The 16,759-nt window shown below is 30.2% G+C and overlaps 1 protein-coding gene across 2 annotated transcripts; it reads right to left on the bottom strand.

Moving 5' to 3' along the window:
* Nucleotides 1-6,616: 6,616 nt before the first annotated feature.
* On the bottom strand, nucleotides 6,617-8,959 carry LOC114193339 (heat stress transcription factor A-2-like). Of its 2 annotated transcripts, none has more exons than XM_028083091.1 (3): nucleotides 8,384-8,959; nucleotides 7,078-7,912; nucleotides 6,617-6,997 (listed from the first exon to the last, which is right to left on the bottom strand). In XM_028083091.1, the coding sequence occupies exons 1-2, from the start codon at nucleotides 8,690-8,692 to the stop codon at nucleotides 7,136-7,138; spliced, it is 1,086 nt and encodes a 361-aa protein (XP_027938892.1). In that variant the 5' UTR covers nucleotides 8,693-8,959; the 3' UTR covers nucleotides 6,617-6,997; nucleotides 7,078-7,135. The 2 variants fall into 2 exon arrangements, with proteins under 2 accessions (XP_027938892.1, XP_027938891.1); XM_028083090.1 differs by having other exon boundaries at nucleotides 6,617-6,994.
* Between the last annotated feature and the right edge of the window lie 7,800 nt (nucleotides 8,960-16,759).

Raw genomic sequence — 16,759 nt, 5'->3', positions numbered from 1 at the left:
ATTGTTTTTATTCAAAGATGGAAGATGACAAAAGTAGAGTTCAAAATAGTGGGGTTACACTTCAAGCTGAATCTGTACATTTTGCCAGTTCTAAGGACAAGAATCCAGTTACAGCATCCATGAGTTACTTTGGAATAATACACGAAATATGGGAAGTTGATTATGTGACTTTTAGAGTGCCAGTTTTCAAGTGTAAATGGGTTGATAGTAATTCGGGTGTTAGCACAGATGACTTTGGCTTTACTTTGGTGGATCTTAACAAGATGAGTGATACAAATGAACCATTTATTATGGCTAGTCAAGCAAGACAAATTTTTTATGTCATTGATCCAGCCAATCAGAAATTGTCAGTTGTATTGGAAGGAAGAAACATGCACGTAAATGATGATGAAGATTGTCTAGACATACTTGAGACAACGTCTTTCTCATCAAGAACCATTCAAGACAAAGTTGATGATGTAACTGATGACATCCATGCTATTCGAAGTGATCACAATGAAGGCATATGGGAGAACACAATTTCTTGATAGGTGTTTATTTAATAATATTGTCACATTTACTTTTTTTTATTTTTCTTCCTGTTTTAATATAATAGAGGTTAATTGAGTATATTTTCATTGTTAAGATTTCCTAATGATATGTTTCAGGTATGACAAGCTCCGGATCAGACCAGGAGGGACCTGGTAGATCTGTGACTCGGTTGCCGGATGTCACAAACCGACGAGAGAGGATGCCGGTCCACATTGATCCTCGATCGGGTGAACCCAGTGGCCCTTGGGAAAAAAAGTACCATAGCTACATAGGAATGTTGGCCAAAACGAAAGTTTCTATTGCAATTGCATGTTGGGATGACGTCGCGGAGGTCGAGAAGAACCTTCTATGGCAGGATCTTGTGGTATGTTTACTTAAACCAACTATAGTATTTTTTTATGTTACTGTTAACATAACATATTTTATGTTTTAAACAGCACAAATTTGAGATTACTCTGAACACTGAGCGAATTAGAAAGAAAGTCTTATCTCACATAGCCACCAGATGGAGGGACTTCAAGGCAAGGCTCACACGTTTATATGTGTTTGGAGATAGACAACATGACACTCCTTGTGAGAAGTACAAAATCTCAGAGGAGGAGTGGATGCAATTTCGTGCATGTAGAGAGTCTGGAGACTGGCAGGTTTGTTTGTTAAATTTGTTTATAGTGACACTAGTCATACATTTCTGTATTCAAACTATTAAATAATGTTATGTGTGACAGGAAAAAAGGACAGCAGCCCAACAAAGACAAAGGCTTAATGATACACCACATGTACTCTCTCGAGGTGGTTATGCCTTATTGGAGAAAAAATTGAAAAAGTCGCGTGCACAGACTCTGGGACTTGAGTCCCCTGACCTAGTGGATGCAATTCCTAGGTACGAGATGTGGAAGGCTGCTCGGACTAAGTCCGATGGGCAAATGACATCACAATCAGCTCAAATCATATCTCAAAAAATAGTAAGTACAAATCTTATTTGACTATCATAGTTCATATGTTTCTCCTTTTGATTAAACTTTCTTTTGTGGTGTAGGATGAATTAATTGAGCAAGAGACTCAAGGTTCGTTTGTTGGCCATGGTCGGGACGATATACTCACAACGGCAATTGGAAGGCCAGAGCACCCAGGACGTGTGCGTGGTGTTGGAGGTGCCATTGGTCTTCGAGATTACTTTGGTCCTCCACAAAGAAGTAATGAATCGTTGAGTCAAGAGGCCTTGAGGAAGATGGAGCAACAAATGGAGGAAAGATTCAACCAACGCATGGGAATTATGGAGCAACGTTTTATGGAACAACTTCAACAGCAACAACAAATACAAAGAACACTTGAAGAAAAGCTTCAGTCCATGCAGCAACAGAACATGGAATTACCCACTCAAGCTCCAACAGGACAACGTGTGAGTACAAAAGGCTCATGCTCTGGTGTAGATCATACTGACTACACAAGTCAGTATGAGCTATTGGTTGATGAAGATCCCCCGCGCGTAGTGGCCATAGGACGACAACTTCAGGGTGGGGAGACTATCCATGGTGTTCCTCTATTGCCCCATCATGTGCGTGTGATGATTGATGAAGTTCGAGATCCCCATGCCCAAGTGCCTGTGCCAACTTCAGAAATCCAATTTGTTGGGGAAGCTTTAGGCACATTTATTGCTTGGCCTAAAGCATTGATCATGCCATACTTTAGCCCACCAAAGGTATTATGACATCATGTTTTTAGTAGTTCAATCTTACAATTTATAAAACTTTTAACGTCAAACCTTTCTAAATCTTTATTTCAGTCCACTCGTCCTGAAAAACAGCCGGTCCGACGTCCACGTGTTATACGTGAAGATGATGAAATGGCGGAAGCAGAAGATGATCCTCTAGGAAAGCTGCTTCTGAAATTACACAAGTTGAAAAGAGGACCGGTAGAGCTAGAGTGGGAGTTAAGAGTATTTGGCCTCCATTGTCATGTCCCATTGTACATAAACCTGAATGATGCACTAGAGATCATTACAGGAGACAAGATGTTAAATATTTCAGTCATACAACTATGGTGCATGTAAGATTTTTTTTATTGTATTTCATATTTAAAGCAAGGAATTGGTACCTTTTAATATTATACCTAACTGTCTTCTTGTAGGTACATGGACAAAGTCATTGTGGACCAAGGTCGATCTTCCGTCTATGGATTCATTGAACCTCAAACAATTCAACCTTCGGGAAACTCACCTGACCAAATCAAACTTTATTTGCAAACATGGATGGTTGAGTCAAATAGAGAGATCTACTTTGCGCCATACATTGATTCGTAAGTGTTTTTGCTAATAATATTTTGTGAAGTATTATTAATTATTTTGGCTAAGTACTTGTGATTGATGGTAGGTATCATTGGCAACTTTGTCTCATCATTCCAAGACAATGCCTAGTTGTATGGTTTTGTTCATGTCATAGGAAGATTCCACCAGCTTTTAAAAACATGTTACAAGAGTAAGTATTATTTTTTTTTCAATCCTAACCTATGTATCTACTTAGTTATAAAAACTTATATATGTTTTATGTTTCCAAAATTTCATTAGAATTGTGGGTAAACCTAGAGGCCAACAACTTAAAGTCATATATCCAAAGGTTAGAACTCATTCATTTTAAAGTTATTAATTTCTGTATGTCAACTTATGACTTTGATGTGTTTATTTTATTTGTAATGTTCAGTGTAACAAGCAAGAAGATTCATAGGAATGTGGATATTATGTCATGTCTTGGATAAGAACAATCATTCGAGCTGCAGTTAAAGATGAATGGATAGAGGTAATTATATATATCTTTCACATATTATAAATCATATCAAACTTTAAAGAATGATATTCATACATAATGAAATTGTATTACTTTTTCAGCGATTCAAGAATCCATCACCTCTACCAGATGACATTATCCACACACTAAGACAAGAATGGGCAGCATATCTATTGGAGAGATGGAGTTGATACCACATGAATTAGAACTCGTTTTAAAAACTTTATTGTACAAGAATTTCATGTTGAAACTTTTAGTTTGTTGTTATTTATATTAGTTTAGAATATATGTTGAAACTTTAGTTCTATTATATATAACTGTAACTCTAAAATTGTGCTGAAAGTTTTATGAAATTGTTCTGGGAATTTTCTGATTTTCAGGTGTGTGGATATTGTAAAAACAGTCAAATTTTTTAAAAAAAAATGGTGCAGTTTGACGTCTGGTGTGCCCTGACAGACGTAATTTAACGTCGGACTGTACCAGGGCCGACGTAATTTAACGTCTGACTGTTGCAGGGCCGACGTTATTTAACGTCTGACAGTCTCTGACAGACGTTAAATTGCTCAGTTTTTTCCCTCTTTCTGGTGCAAAAATTGACGTCTGCTATTACTGGCCCCGACGTTGGATAACGTCGGACTCCCAAAAGGACCGACGTCAAGTGACGTCTGCTATTTTGCCGACGTTATTTTGACGTCACCCGATACGACGTCGGTGTTTGGGCAGACGTCAAAGGTCGAAAATGTCGGACGTTAAAAGGCTTTTTTGTGTTAGTGCATGTTTAGTAAAAATAAGAAAGTTGAGCCCATACAAGGATCAAGGTCCATAAACCCATCATCTTAAAGTTTTGGACTAAGAGTGGTGTCAATCCCTTATGTGTGGGTTGAGTTCATGTTCATTGATATTGTATCTCCTAGGTGTGATCCTCTCTAATCAGTTACTTACAAAGTATCAAAGTCAAGATGTAGATTAATAAATGATATTTTTTTTTAAATATCAAAATTTAAAACATGACTACAACATTGTTAAAAAACCACAAAATAAGCGACACATATAAAAAATAACGTGGTTGATTGTTCATAATAACAAAAGAATGTCAACCACTGTTTCAAATCAAGATCTTATTACTCACATCACACCAAGATCCTGTCTCTCTTTTTCATTCTTAGTCTCAAACTAATGAATTTTCCAATTCAAATCTTTTCTATGTGAGGTTTTTGATTAACATAGAGGAAATGAAGAAGATGTTCATTTTTCTTTTCGAAAGGATAATTGGCAGTGATGTTTCTCTTATTCTCCTGTCGTGTTTACTTTCACAACCATTGGTATTTTCTATAATACATTTTTTGTTTATTTTAGTTTTTATTTATTTCTATTAATTACCCCTTTTTTCTATTTTCTAATTAAAAGTATTTATTTTGATTGAAAACTATTAAGAAATTTCATCAGTGTTTGATTTTATATTCGTTTATTAAATTTTAACCAATAATATAACAGGCTTAAAAAGTATTAAAAATGTATTTATTTAAACAATTTTTTTTCTTATCAGTTTCAATCAAAACTCCAAAAATATCCATGTTTCTCTCCCATTTTCAAGTCAACTAAACAAAATATAAGAAAATATAAGAGAAATAAAAAAAAGGATTAATTAGTAATTTAATTTTATATTTAAATTTTTATTTATTTTTGTTCATATATTTATTTTTGACTTAATTCAATGTTAATATTTATTAAATATAGTCAATATAGTCTCTTAAAATATAGCAATCAAATAAGCTTTTTATTATACTAGCACATGGTCATCTCTGTCAATTTAACTAAAAAAATTAACTCTATTAAACAAATATTAAAACTTAATTGTATAAAAAATTAATATAGGGATCAAACTTATTTAAAGACTTAAATATAGAACTAAATTACTAATAAATTCTAAAATAAATAAGTGTTAAACTTTCTACTAACTTATTCATTTATACTGAATAATGCTAAACTATTTTTTTTTCTAATACATGTATATAATAAAGTATACTTCATGCTTGTGGAGTAGAATGACAATTTTACAAGAAGAATGGTAACTGCAACTCTCAATAAACTTCTTTTGCAGCACAACAACCAAATCTTCAATTACTATTACATGACATAAAAAATGAAAAAAAAAAATTAAACATAAACGCTTTTGTTAAACAACGTTATTATTTATGAGTATTTTTTGCTTATTTTTCCCTAAATTACTTCTAACGGTTATATATATATATATATATATATATATATATATATATATATATATATATATATATATATTCTTTGTAGTCACTGTAGTAGACACTTTTGTAATAAATTTGTTCTGAATCATTCTACAATAAATTGGTGTGATAAGCGTAGAATTTTATCATAATTTTCACCAGGTATGAAATTAAAAAAATTCACCAGTGTTGAATAATTTCAGATTGTGACATCAAAGATATCATATAAGAAAGAGTGAAAAGATAATTAGTAATAGGCTGTATTAACGCTAATAAGAACCAGACATTATTTTGTTATTTGATTTTATGGTTAAATATATTTTTATTTCTCAAGTAAATTTTAAAATTAATTTTTTTTGAAATTTTATTTTGAAATTAATTTTTTTTAAAATTTTATATTAAATTAATCATTTATCTTTAAAAATGTGTAAAAATATATAGATATATTCTTTCTTATCATGTTAAATTTATTTGATAATATTTGAAGTAATATTAAAATAAAAATATATTAAAGTATATAAATAATTTAAATACTATCATAAAATATGCTTAAATTTAATAAAATTTGGTTAAAAAAACTAAATTAATAAAATTTGGTTAAAAAAAACTAAATTAATAAAATTTGATTAAAAAAACTAAATTCATACATTACATTTTTAAAGATAAATAAAAAAAATACTAAATTAATTAAAAGATCAAAAACATATTTAATCCTTCTTTTATAATGTTACCATTTTTTCTCCTTTTTAATTAAAATTGTTTATTATGATTGAAAACTATAAACAAGTTTCATCGATGTTCTTTCTTGTTTAAAGAATACATTGATTTTATACTTTCTTATTAAATTTTAACCAATGACAAAAATGTGCAAAATAGTATTAAAAATGCAATGTTTAATCTATTTTTTACTTCTAACTAGTTTCGACCAAAACTTTCTGTCACATATTTTTATGTTTCTTTCATTTTTATTTTCAACAAAACTAAATAAAATGTAAAATAAACAAAGAAAAAGACAAATAAAGTGCTGAACCCACTCTTAACTTGTTCACTTAGATAGAAGAATGCCAAGAAAAAACACTATATTTTTTAGACACATGTTTATATAGTAAAGTGTATTTCATGTCTTATGGGACAGAATATATAATTTTACAAGAACTAGATAATAATTTTGACCTTCTTCAACAATGAAACTCATTCCATTAATCTTATGTAGCAGAATGATAATTCCAATTCTCAGTAAACTCTTTGCACCACATCGATCAAGCACCTCCAATTGATCTCTCCTGCATAACATAAAATGAAAACAAAGAATAGGTCATCCAAATAACAGTGAAATGATTTGTAGCATTAACACAATGAATGTTCATAAAAATCTTAGTAAAAATGATCTGAACAAGAGCTGCATCTAGTATCTGTTGGCTTCTCTTGCAACTACCACCTTCCCTGCTGCATAAAAACCAGTTCATATCAATCATCAAACATCACATCAAACTGCAACAAAAACCAGAAATAGTTCACAACATTACCAAACTGTACCACCATGATGCAGTGTGAATGAAGTTGATGATAACAGTACTTTCATCCCTATGGTTCTGATCCTGAATGGTTCATATGATTCCAATCGTCAGGGTATGCTACCAAATCCTCCATTGGAACACCAATCTGGGAACAATCACCAATGATAACTTCATCCTTTGGATCCCCAGAAACCAAGTCTTCAATGAGCAAGTCCTCTAATATTGTGTCACCAAAATAACTCTGACCAGCTGTTATATCAGAATCCAGTGCAGACTCTTTGATTTCATGACCAAGTTCACTATCGAAAGCAGGTGAGAAAAAAGTGTTCATCTCAGGTTCCATAGTTGCCAAATCTTGTTGATTTGAATAGTCCATCAATGTTACAGGATCATCTTGTTGCAGATTCTCCAAACTCTGGCCAGCAATTAGTCTCCTTTTCCTATTGATTTCAGCATCCAACATTTGGGGGGTCTTGTGGACTAATTGTTGCATGAAAGATGGATTTTTTAGTGCTTTGGCAAGGAATAGCATCATCTTGTGCTGTTTCTTCTCTGTGGCTTGCAATCTGGTTTCCATGGCACTCAATTGGTCCCTTGAGTTCCGCTCTTGGTGCCTCAACCTCACAATTTCTGCCATCAGAATGTTGCTATCTCTTTTCAACCTCTCCAACTCACCTTCTGGTCCAAACTCTCCCACTTCAACACATGCTCCTCCAACTCCTCTTTCTTGCATGCTCTGTGACACTCTTCTTCTTCTCTTTATAGCCTTCAGTAAGTGTCTCTGTCCTGCCAAAAATCCTTCATTTGCAAACTCCCATCTGTCAGGATCAACTTTCCTAAACCCCTGTGTTCATTTCCAGACACAACAAAGGGAAGAATTCAAAGATATTATCAGATCAACCTAACAACGTTTTAAGATTGTTTAGGAATGGTGTTCCAGAGCAGTCTACCTAGATCCTTATCAAACACTTTATACAATTACATGATACTGTTATGGAAATCACCAGAAACATGTGAGTATAGAATTGTTTAATATCCCACAAGTTTTGTCAGAAAATTGAATTCAGGACCTAATGTAAACATTTCTCTTAAATCTCAAAAAAAAAAAAAAAAAAAAAAACTTGTCTTCATCAAAAATATAAAAGAAAATCAACAAGATTCTTCACCACAAAAAGAGCTGAACATATTAAACCAGTAGAAGTGAAGGAAAACCTGTTCACGAACAAAACAGTGACCTGATACAACTCAAAAACAAAACCGGATACAATCGGAAACCAAAAGGAATCACAAACATCATATAGTACTTACTACTTACATAGGTGTTGAGCTGGCGAATGAAGCTGGAGAAATTGTTGTGCTTGAAGTAACGAGGAAGAATGTTAGTAGAAAAGTTGTGAGAATCCCAGACAACAAAGCTATTGCAAGAAGTGCTCCATGAAACAACAGAATCTGTGGAATGATCTTCCACCATGTCATAGATCTTTGTCAAAAATGGTGGGGTACCCACTTCGTTCAACCCTTCCATTGGTTGTGGAGTAAAGCTCAAAGGCGAAGATGATGATGATGATGAACCACCACCACCACCTGTCACTGTTTCTTCCTCCTTCACCACAATTCCATCCATGTTTCATACACAAGAAGACAGAAGAAAATGATGAAAGTTTTGAGTAACACAAGCAAGAGAGGACTAAACAATGGTTGTTTTTTATGATTATGTTGAACTGAAGAATGTGTTTAACTTTGTGACTGCATGCTGCAGAAGGGTGCCATGGAATCATAAGATATTGCAGGAAAGTTGAGTTATGAGCTTAGACTAGTTGGTAGGTTTGTTGTGGGAGGAAGATGCTAGAGAGAGAACATGTTTGGATTGTGCTGGAAAATTCTAGAGAGATCATTATTATTATTTTTTTTTTGGTAATTATCCGTATTAGTATACAGGTTTTTATATTATAAGTAAATTAAAAATAGGGATAAATGTGATTATTATAAAATTTGCTATTTTTATTATAAATATTTTCTTAATGCTTTTTTGTGTTTGATAAATTTTATGCATTTTTTCATGTTTTTTAATAAATATAAGGTGGTTTTTGGGACATGAAGAAATTGTCAAGGCCACTTGTCAACATCTGGAAAGAGGAAACTATTAATATTTGGGTTTCAAAATTTTCTTTACATATAAAGAAAAAAAGTATATAGAAAGTGAGAAGAGATTTTATTGGGGGAAAGGAAATGAATCCACATATAAAGAGGGGTAGAAAAGAAAAATAAGTAATAATTACTATTTTATATGAAATATTTAATAAAATTATCTGGTTAAAGTAATGTATTTCCCTCTTACGACAACGATGTTTACAAAATTTTCATAGAATTTAAAAGCAATGAAAATATGTAGTTTATTAAAAAATTTAAAAATAATGCTACTTTCTCAATAATATATTACTTTTTTGTCAGACGGAAATAAGTAAAAAAAGTATAAGAAGATATCCCAATAGCATATGATAATAGAATTAAAAACTGTAAACACCTTTATATACCTTATTTTAAAATTAAAATAACTTTATAATTATTTTAAAATTAAAAAAATGATATTCATTAAAACTGTAAACACCTTTTATTTGAAATCTTTTACAGATCAAAACTATAATTATTTTTATGATGGTGTAAGTAATTTATAATCTGTGTATGATTCTAACTTAATTCTAGAAAATAAACATAAAACAAAATTATTCCTCATTCGTCTATGGTATATTCTTTTCTTATAATGAGCTTTGTGAGGGATAGAGGTAATGAGGGTAGATACGTCTTTTAACTTAGTGGAGAGTTTGAATAAGAAAGGTGGGAGGTGCCAATAGTAGTGTCCAACACTCCAATAAAGCTATTTTTTTAAAATTAAGTGGGCTCATTCCGAACATTTCAAATAAAAACCCAAATATACATCCACATGATCCAACGTTGGATCCATCATGTCATGTTCACACGAAAACATTGTTTTATTATTTTACACAGAATTTTTCTAATGATATGTGACAAGTTGACACAAAAAACTAAGCTGAAGAACAATAAACTACGATGGAGTAGATCGAGAGAACGATTTTTTATTTTGTGGTGCCATTATTTTTTTTCATGTGCATAACTCAAATTTTATATTCAGCACAAAGATAATGCTTTTTAAAATGGGGTAGCCTATGAAGTAAGTAAAAATGTGTTCACACTTAGTTGTTGTTTCATTCATTCAATCCGGTGATGTAACTAAATTTATTAATTATTTTTAAATCAAACTTATTATAATTATATTCCTTACAGATTAAACAATGATCATAAACAAATATAAAATATAATATTTTCTCCCAAGGTTAATTTCTCCCATCATATATTTATTTTAGTACCTTCCATGCATGTATGAACCTTTCACAACAAGAAATGTACCTTCTTTTATCATTATTCCTTGTTCATATAATATAATAAAGCAAGCCATGTGGAGGGTATATTTAAAAAGTAACTAACACAATGGTGAAAAATAGATTAAATGTTATTCTCTCAAATTAATTATTTATGAATTCTTAGATCTTTTAAGGAAAATATAACACCAATAAAACATTAGATAAATCTATGTTAAGAATTGATATCACATCTAACTAAAATCATAATACAAGAATAATGATACTTTGACATGCAAATTTTTTTACACTCATTTAACATTATTTTTGCCTTCCACTCAATCTTTCTTTTTCTTCACAAATACAAAAATTCACTTCTTTTTTATCACTATTTTACTCCTACAATGTGTTATCAATTTCTTTTTAAGAAAATCTCATCATAAAACTTTCAATGTTCAACAAATAGAAAATTTTAACAAGTTCACAAAATTAAGCAAAAACTTTGGAGAATTGGAAGATAAATTGATAATTCAACATTTTCATCATATTCATATTCGTAGACATATACGATGCATTCTTCAAATTTTAGCACATTCAAGAATACATAATACTTGTATTTTCCATTCATACAAAAATTTGGAACATCCATACGAAAGTTCAGAAGAAGAGTAACTGATATACACAAGTGCAATTTTTTTTATGCGAACCATAAGTCAGCTCGCACAGACTGTGGACTTTTTGCGGGTCAAGCTTTTGCAAGTTAGTTGGTCAAATATCCTGACCCACCCCACATTTTTTTTACGGACTAGTAAGCTGGCCCGCCAGGACAAGCTCATATTGTCACTCCTAATTTTCGTCTTATGAAAATTTCAACTTTTTCATCTTTATCTAATATAAAACTTAGACTTACAATTAAATTCTCGGCATAAATCGAGTTAATAATAACTGAAATTTATTCTTTTAATAAATGATATTAATTTGAAGAAGAAGAAAAAAAATGCAGAAGAGTGAGGTTGTGGAATAAGTTAAAGTTTGGTCAAATTAAGAATCTGATGCTAGTGTTAGCACTTTGAAGAACACTGAAAGAGATGAAAATCCTCCACTTCCACCCATTGTGTGACTGTGATAGTAAGTTCAACTAATTAAGGCATGGCATGACCCTTTTCATGCTAACCATTTCCTTTGGTGCTTCTCACCTTTACTTTTTCTGTCCACCCAAAAAGGCAAAAAATTTTCATAAAAATAATTAAATTCATTTATGGGTCCAATTCTCATCCCACAAAAAAAAAATGGAACATGAATCTCGAATTCAATGTTACTATGATTATGGAGATATGTTTCAGAAACTTAAAGGCAAAAACACCACACATGTTCATTGTTGGTTAACCCATGTACAACAAGTGTGTATCAATTATCATGACACGACCAAAGTACAATTATTGTTTTGTGTGAAAATATGTGTGTTGTTATGTAATAAAAAATAGGTAACTTTATATACTATATTTGTTTTGTTGTATTGCATATACTTAGAATAATTTATAAAAGGAGAATCTTAGAGAAAAGGGAAGCTTTTTTAGATAAGCAAAAGAAGAAGTGAGGGTTTTAGAAACAAGTAATGGACAAGTGTTTTCCATTTACTTCACCTTCATACATTCACTACATGCACCACTAGAGGAACCAACCAAAGTAACTTTTTTTTTTTTTTTTGCCTTTCCTTTTCCCATAAAGTCTAATTAGCCTTCTAAGTACATAACCCTTAATCATAAAGTTTAAAAGTTTAATTAACAAAAATTTGTGGGCACATCATCCCACTATATATATGAACTATTTGTTTCTTCCTTAACACTTGTAAAAGTAAAAAGAATAATAAATTACCATTTCCATTTAATATAAATAATTGGGTTACATTTGAAAATAATGAATAGATAGAACTTTTCTTATTATACAACAAGTATCCTTATGTTGACTATTGTTATCATTATCGGTATTTTATTCTATACTATTTTTTTTTATAGTTTGTTTTCTGCAATAGTTAGTAATAATCTCTACTTCTTTAACATGTTATTAATTTTTATCATTTTATGAGACACTGAAGAAAAAATTATGAACAACTTTGTGAAATTTTTTCAATTTTTTTGAAGTGGTGCTAATCAAGGTGTTGCAAGGTCGCAATTATGGAAGAGGAGTCAGATATAGTAGTTCATAAGTGTCTTATACAAAAGAAGCCAAACACATGACACAACGATCCACATTGTCTCCTTTGCATATTTATTTTTGTCATCTTACCCATTCAAAAAGTAGCTATTTTTAACTTCCCTTTTTAATAAAGGAGATTGTTTGCATTGAGAAAAAACAATAAAAAATAAAATTAATTAATGTAATAGAAAAAAATTAAATTAAAATGTAAATAATAATAAATAATAAAATTAAGCTTGGTTAAAATTATTACATAAGAAGTTAGGATTAAAAGTTTATTATGTTCTTACATTCTTGAATACATTAATTTTGTAAAACATGGTTGTAAAAGTTGAGAGAAGAAAACACAATCTGGTTCCTTTTCTTTCCTTGTTACTTACCTTTCTGATTCTATGTAAATAGTAAAGAAGGTAGAAGAGTGGAATTCCATAAGAAATAAGAAAGAAGAAAGAGTGATGGGATGAGGCGACAGAGATTTAGAAGATGAAGTCAGATTGTCCCCACCAATGACATGACACGCTCACTTCACCCTGCGTCACCCATGTGTCTCACTCCCTATCAACCTTAGTCAACCACCTCAAACACAACAAACAAATCAATTTTTATTCGGCGTAAATCTTATTTTATATTTTAGTTTTATAAAATTGAGTAAAGTTTAAATTATATTTTTTAATATATATAAAAATAGAGGAGTTATAACTTCATTGTTTTAAAATTTTGACCGAGAGTGGTATGATGTAATTTCAGTTAATGTTTTTATGTTTTTTATTTAGTGTCTAAATATACTTAAGAAATAAATATACTTAAGAAATAAGTTTGTTGATACTTGAATTTATCATCAAACTATTTATTAATATATAGTTTTATGTTTGAGATGTAAATATTTTGGTGTGAGAAGTATATTAAAAGTCTTATATTAACAAGAAATAAATAGGGTTAAGTATATTTTTAGTTTTTGAATTTTTACCAAAAATTAAAATTTGTCTTTATCTAAAAATTTGATATATTTTGATCTTTAAACTTTAAAAATGAATGAATGTAGTCATTTTTACTCAATTATGTTAACTTTTTTTATGTGTGAAATGCATTTCATGTTACTATTGGGGTTGTTTACACTGTTTGACATATTCCTGGTTCAATATCTGTTAGGAGATATGTTCGACACCTCAAAAAAGTTAACATAATTGGATTAAAATGACTATATTCATTCTTTTTTGAAGTGCAGAGACAAAAATATATCTAAATTTCGGACATTGACAAATTTCAATTTTGCATCAAAGTTTAGGGACTAAAAACATACTTAACCTAAATAAATATAAGTATACACTTTCATTTTACAGATTGATTTTATGGAACTAAGTGAGATCTAAAATTTATTTCTTGACAAACTCTTAGTATAAGTTGGACTCACATTTTAGTAAAATTATGAAAGTGTTATATTAAGTAAAAATGAATAATGCAAGTCTTCACTTCCTCATTCTTTAGCATCATGTTTCACTCAAGAAATCCCTTTTTCCTTCTCTGCCACCACTAAGATGCATGAACGAATTAGGTTACCCTAGTGTAGTACCTAAATGATTGTAGTTAAGAGTTGAGAGGTAGATGAAGATGTAATAAATAAGAAAATGAGCATGAATTTCCGAAGCCAAGATTTAATAAAGTGTGTGTAGAGAGTGAGGAATCTTAAATTAAGGTTCACGTGGGTGTAAAGTTGTTGTTTAGAAAAAGCAGAAGGTAAGAAAGTGAGTGGGTGGTATGTGTGAAGTAGAATAAATAAAATGTGAATAAAAAAATGCGTAATAATAGGGCGTGCATGGTGATGAGGGTGACCCCGTGAGTGGCGCTTCCACACACGAAGGCCATGGAAATTTCAGTCACAAATAAGAACTCCCAAGCTTTTTGGTCCACTCTTATTCTATTAATATCCATCTTGCATTATTGAATCCTCTCTCACACAACGTCACTTATTCCCACTCATCTCAGAATCATCTCATCCAATCAACGTTAACATCTTGCTTTAAACAACTCTATTTTTTTTCCGAACAACTTTCATAATTTAGATGCAATCATCACATTCAACATTTCCTTTTTTTTTCTCTTTAATTCTCATTTTAAAGTCAATTCAAGTGTGAAACTAGTTTTGTTTTTTAACTCATCGAAACAAATGTTAAGTACATTAGTTTGAGTGTTTCGATTCAAATTGAAACTTGCGTGGTCAAATTAAAGAGGGTTATCTTTCGATATTTATGAGGATGAAGATCTTGTGCTGATTTTTTTTTTTTTATCGTTACTTTGTGTGGATATTATTAAAAAAATATTTTTTTTTTGTGTTGATTTGGGTTTAGAGTGATATTCATCTCATCAAGAGTTGCTAAGAGAAATAGTGTGTCTCAATCAATGGCATTGTAGTTTTATGTTACCCAAATCTATTATCATGATGCATTAAAAATACTTAATAATTCCTTCAGCCTGTAAGAGTTCATCCCATCATTCTATCGTACTAAGAGTAGTATTTGTCTATGTGTTTTGGGGTTTAAATCAAACTTCGGACTTTCCTAGATCTTCTGTTGTTGGAGTAAATTTTTGTAAGAGTACATTAATTATGGTAAGATAAGCTAACCTAAACTCATAATTGTATATTAAGATTAAGATATTGGGTAAGTGTTTAAGATATTCTTAAAAAACCTAGAGTAGTACCAATAAATGGATTAGAGTGTAAGAACTTTAAATATATTATTACAAGAAAATCTATAAATAATGACCAATTTTAGTGAATAAAAATATGTTCAAAGACCAATTTTCTAAATAAAAATCAATTTAGAGACCAATTTTTTTTATAGTTAAAACTTTAATAGTTAATGTTAGAAACAAATTCGTAAGAGAAACTATTTTAATAATCAATTTAGATATCAATGACAAACTTTTGAAACTATTTTAGTTACCAATCATTTTTAGTTTATAAATTGGTCACTATAACTACTAATTATATGTTGTTACTAAAATTTATTATTATTCAAAGATTTTCTTGTAGTATATTACTATAATTATATATACACTAATGTATGTATGATTGATATAAACTTGTAACTGTAGTTAGTATCATTGTACTAATTTATGTAGCTGTAATTGATTTATATAGGTAGTTAAATTGATGTGGAAATAGTAAGAATAACAATGGGTCGAGTTAGATATGGGTCATGCCTATCCGCTACCTATCTTGCGTAAAACAATTCATTTCGTTCCATGTTCTTCTACTTGTTAGATATTTGTGAAAAAATATTTGTGAATCTTTTTATATCTGCTATCCGCTACCTATCTTGCGTAAAACAATTCATTTCGTTCCATGTTCTTCTACTTGTTAGATATTTGTGAAAAAATATTTGTGAATCTTTTTATATCTGCATTCCGAACACCATAGATACCAACATATAATTTTATATATATATTTTTTAAGTTTTAAGTGAAATTATCTAAAAACAAATCTTTAAAATATAAATTGATTTTAAAAAACTAATTTTTAAGTATAACTCAGATCAAATTACTTAATAAAATATTAATAGAAATAAACTTATTCTTTCTAAAAGGAAAGTTTAAAAGTTGTATGAAAATATCAATTTTAAAAGATTAATCTTTTACAAAATAATCTCAATGTCATAGGTCTAAATAAAAAAAATAAAAATATATGAAATCTAATTTTAAAGGATTCTTCTATGATTAATATCTTCTTCATTAATTGATAATTTTGTTTTGATCACTTGAATTAAAAAATACTTAAATAAAATTTACTAATAATTATTAGTGGGTAGTGAGTTTTTGCAAGTTAGATACCATGATATGTGTAGTCTAGATAATTAAAATCGAGATTTAAATCGCAAAATCGTAAGATCTTACAATTTTACATTGTTTACGAGTTAGATTTCATGCATAATCATGACATAATAAAATCGGTCAGATCATGTACAAAATCGTATAAATCTACGTTTTTTTTTTTTTTTTGTATCGCCTCTCCACCTTCTTGAGTAAATGAATTCAACTTAAATTAAGCATAAACCTAACTAAAAGCTAATCTAATTAAAAAATTTCATTGTTATGTGTGTTATCACCACATTTCATCAAAT

The sequence above is a fragment of the Vigna unguiculata genome, chromosome 8 (genome assembly GCF_004118075.2).
Source record: "Vigna unguiculata cultivar IT97K-499-35 chromosome 8, ASM411807v1, whole genome shotgun sequence".
Classification (NCBI taxonomy): domain Eukaryota; kingdom Viridiplantae; phylum Streptophyta; class Magnoliopsida; order Fabales; family Fabaceae; genus Vigna; species Vigna unguiculata.
This window is presented reverse-complemented; position numbering and strand designations above follow the sequence as displayed.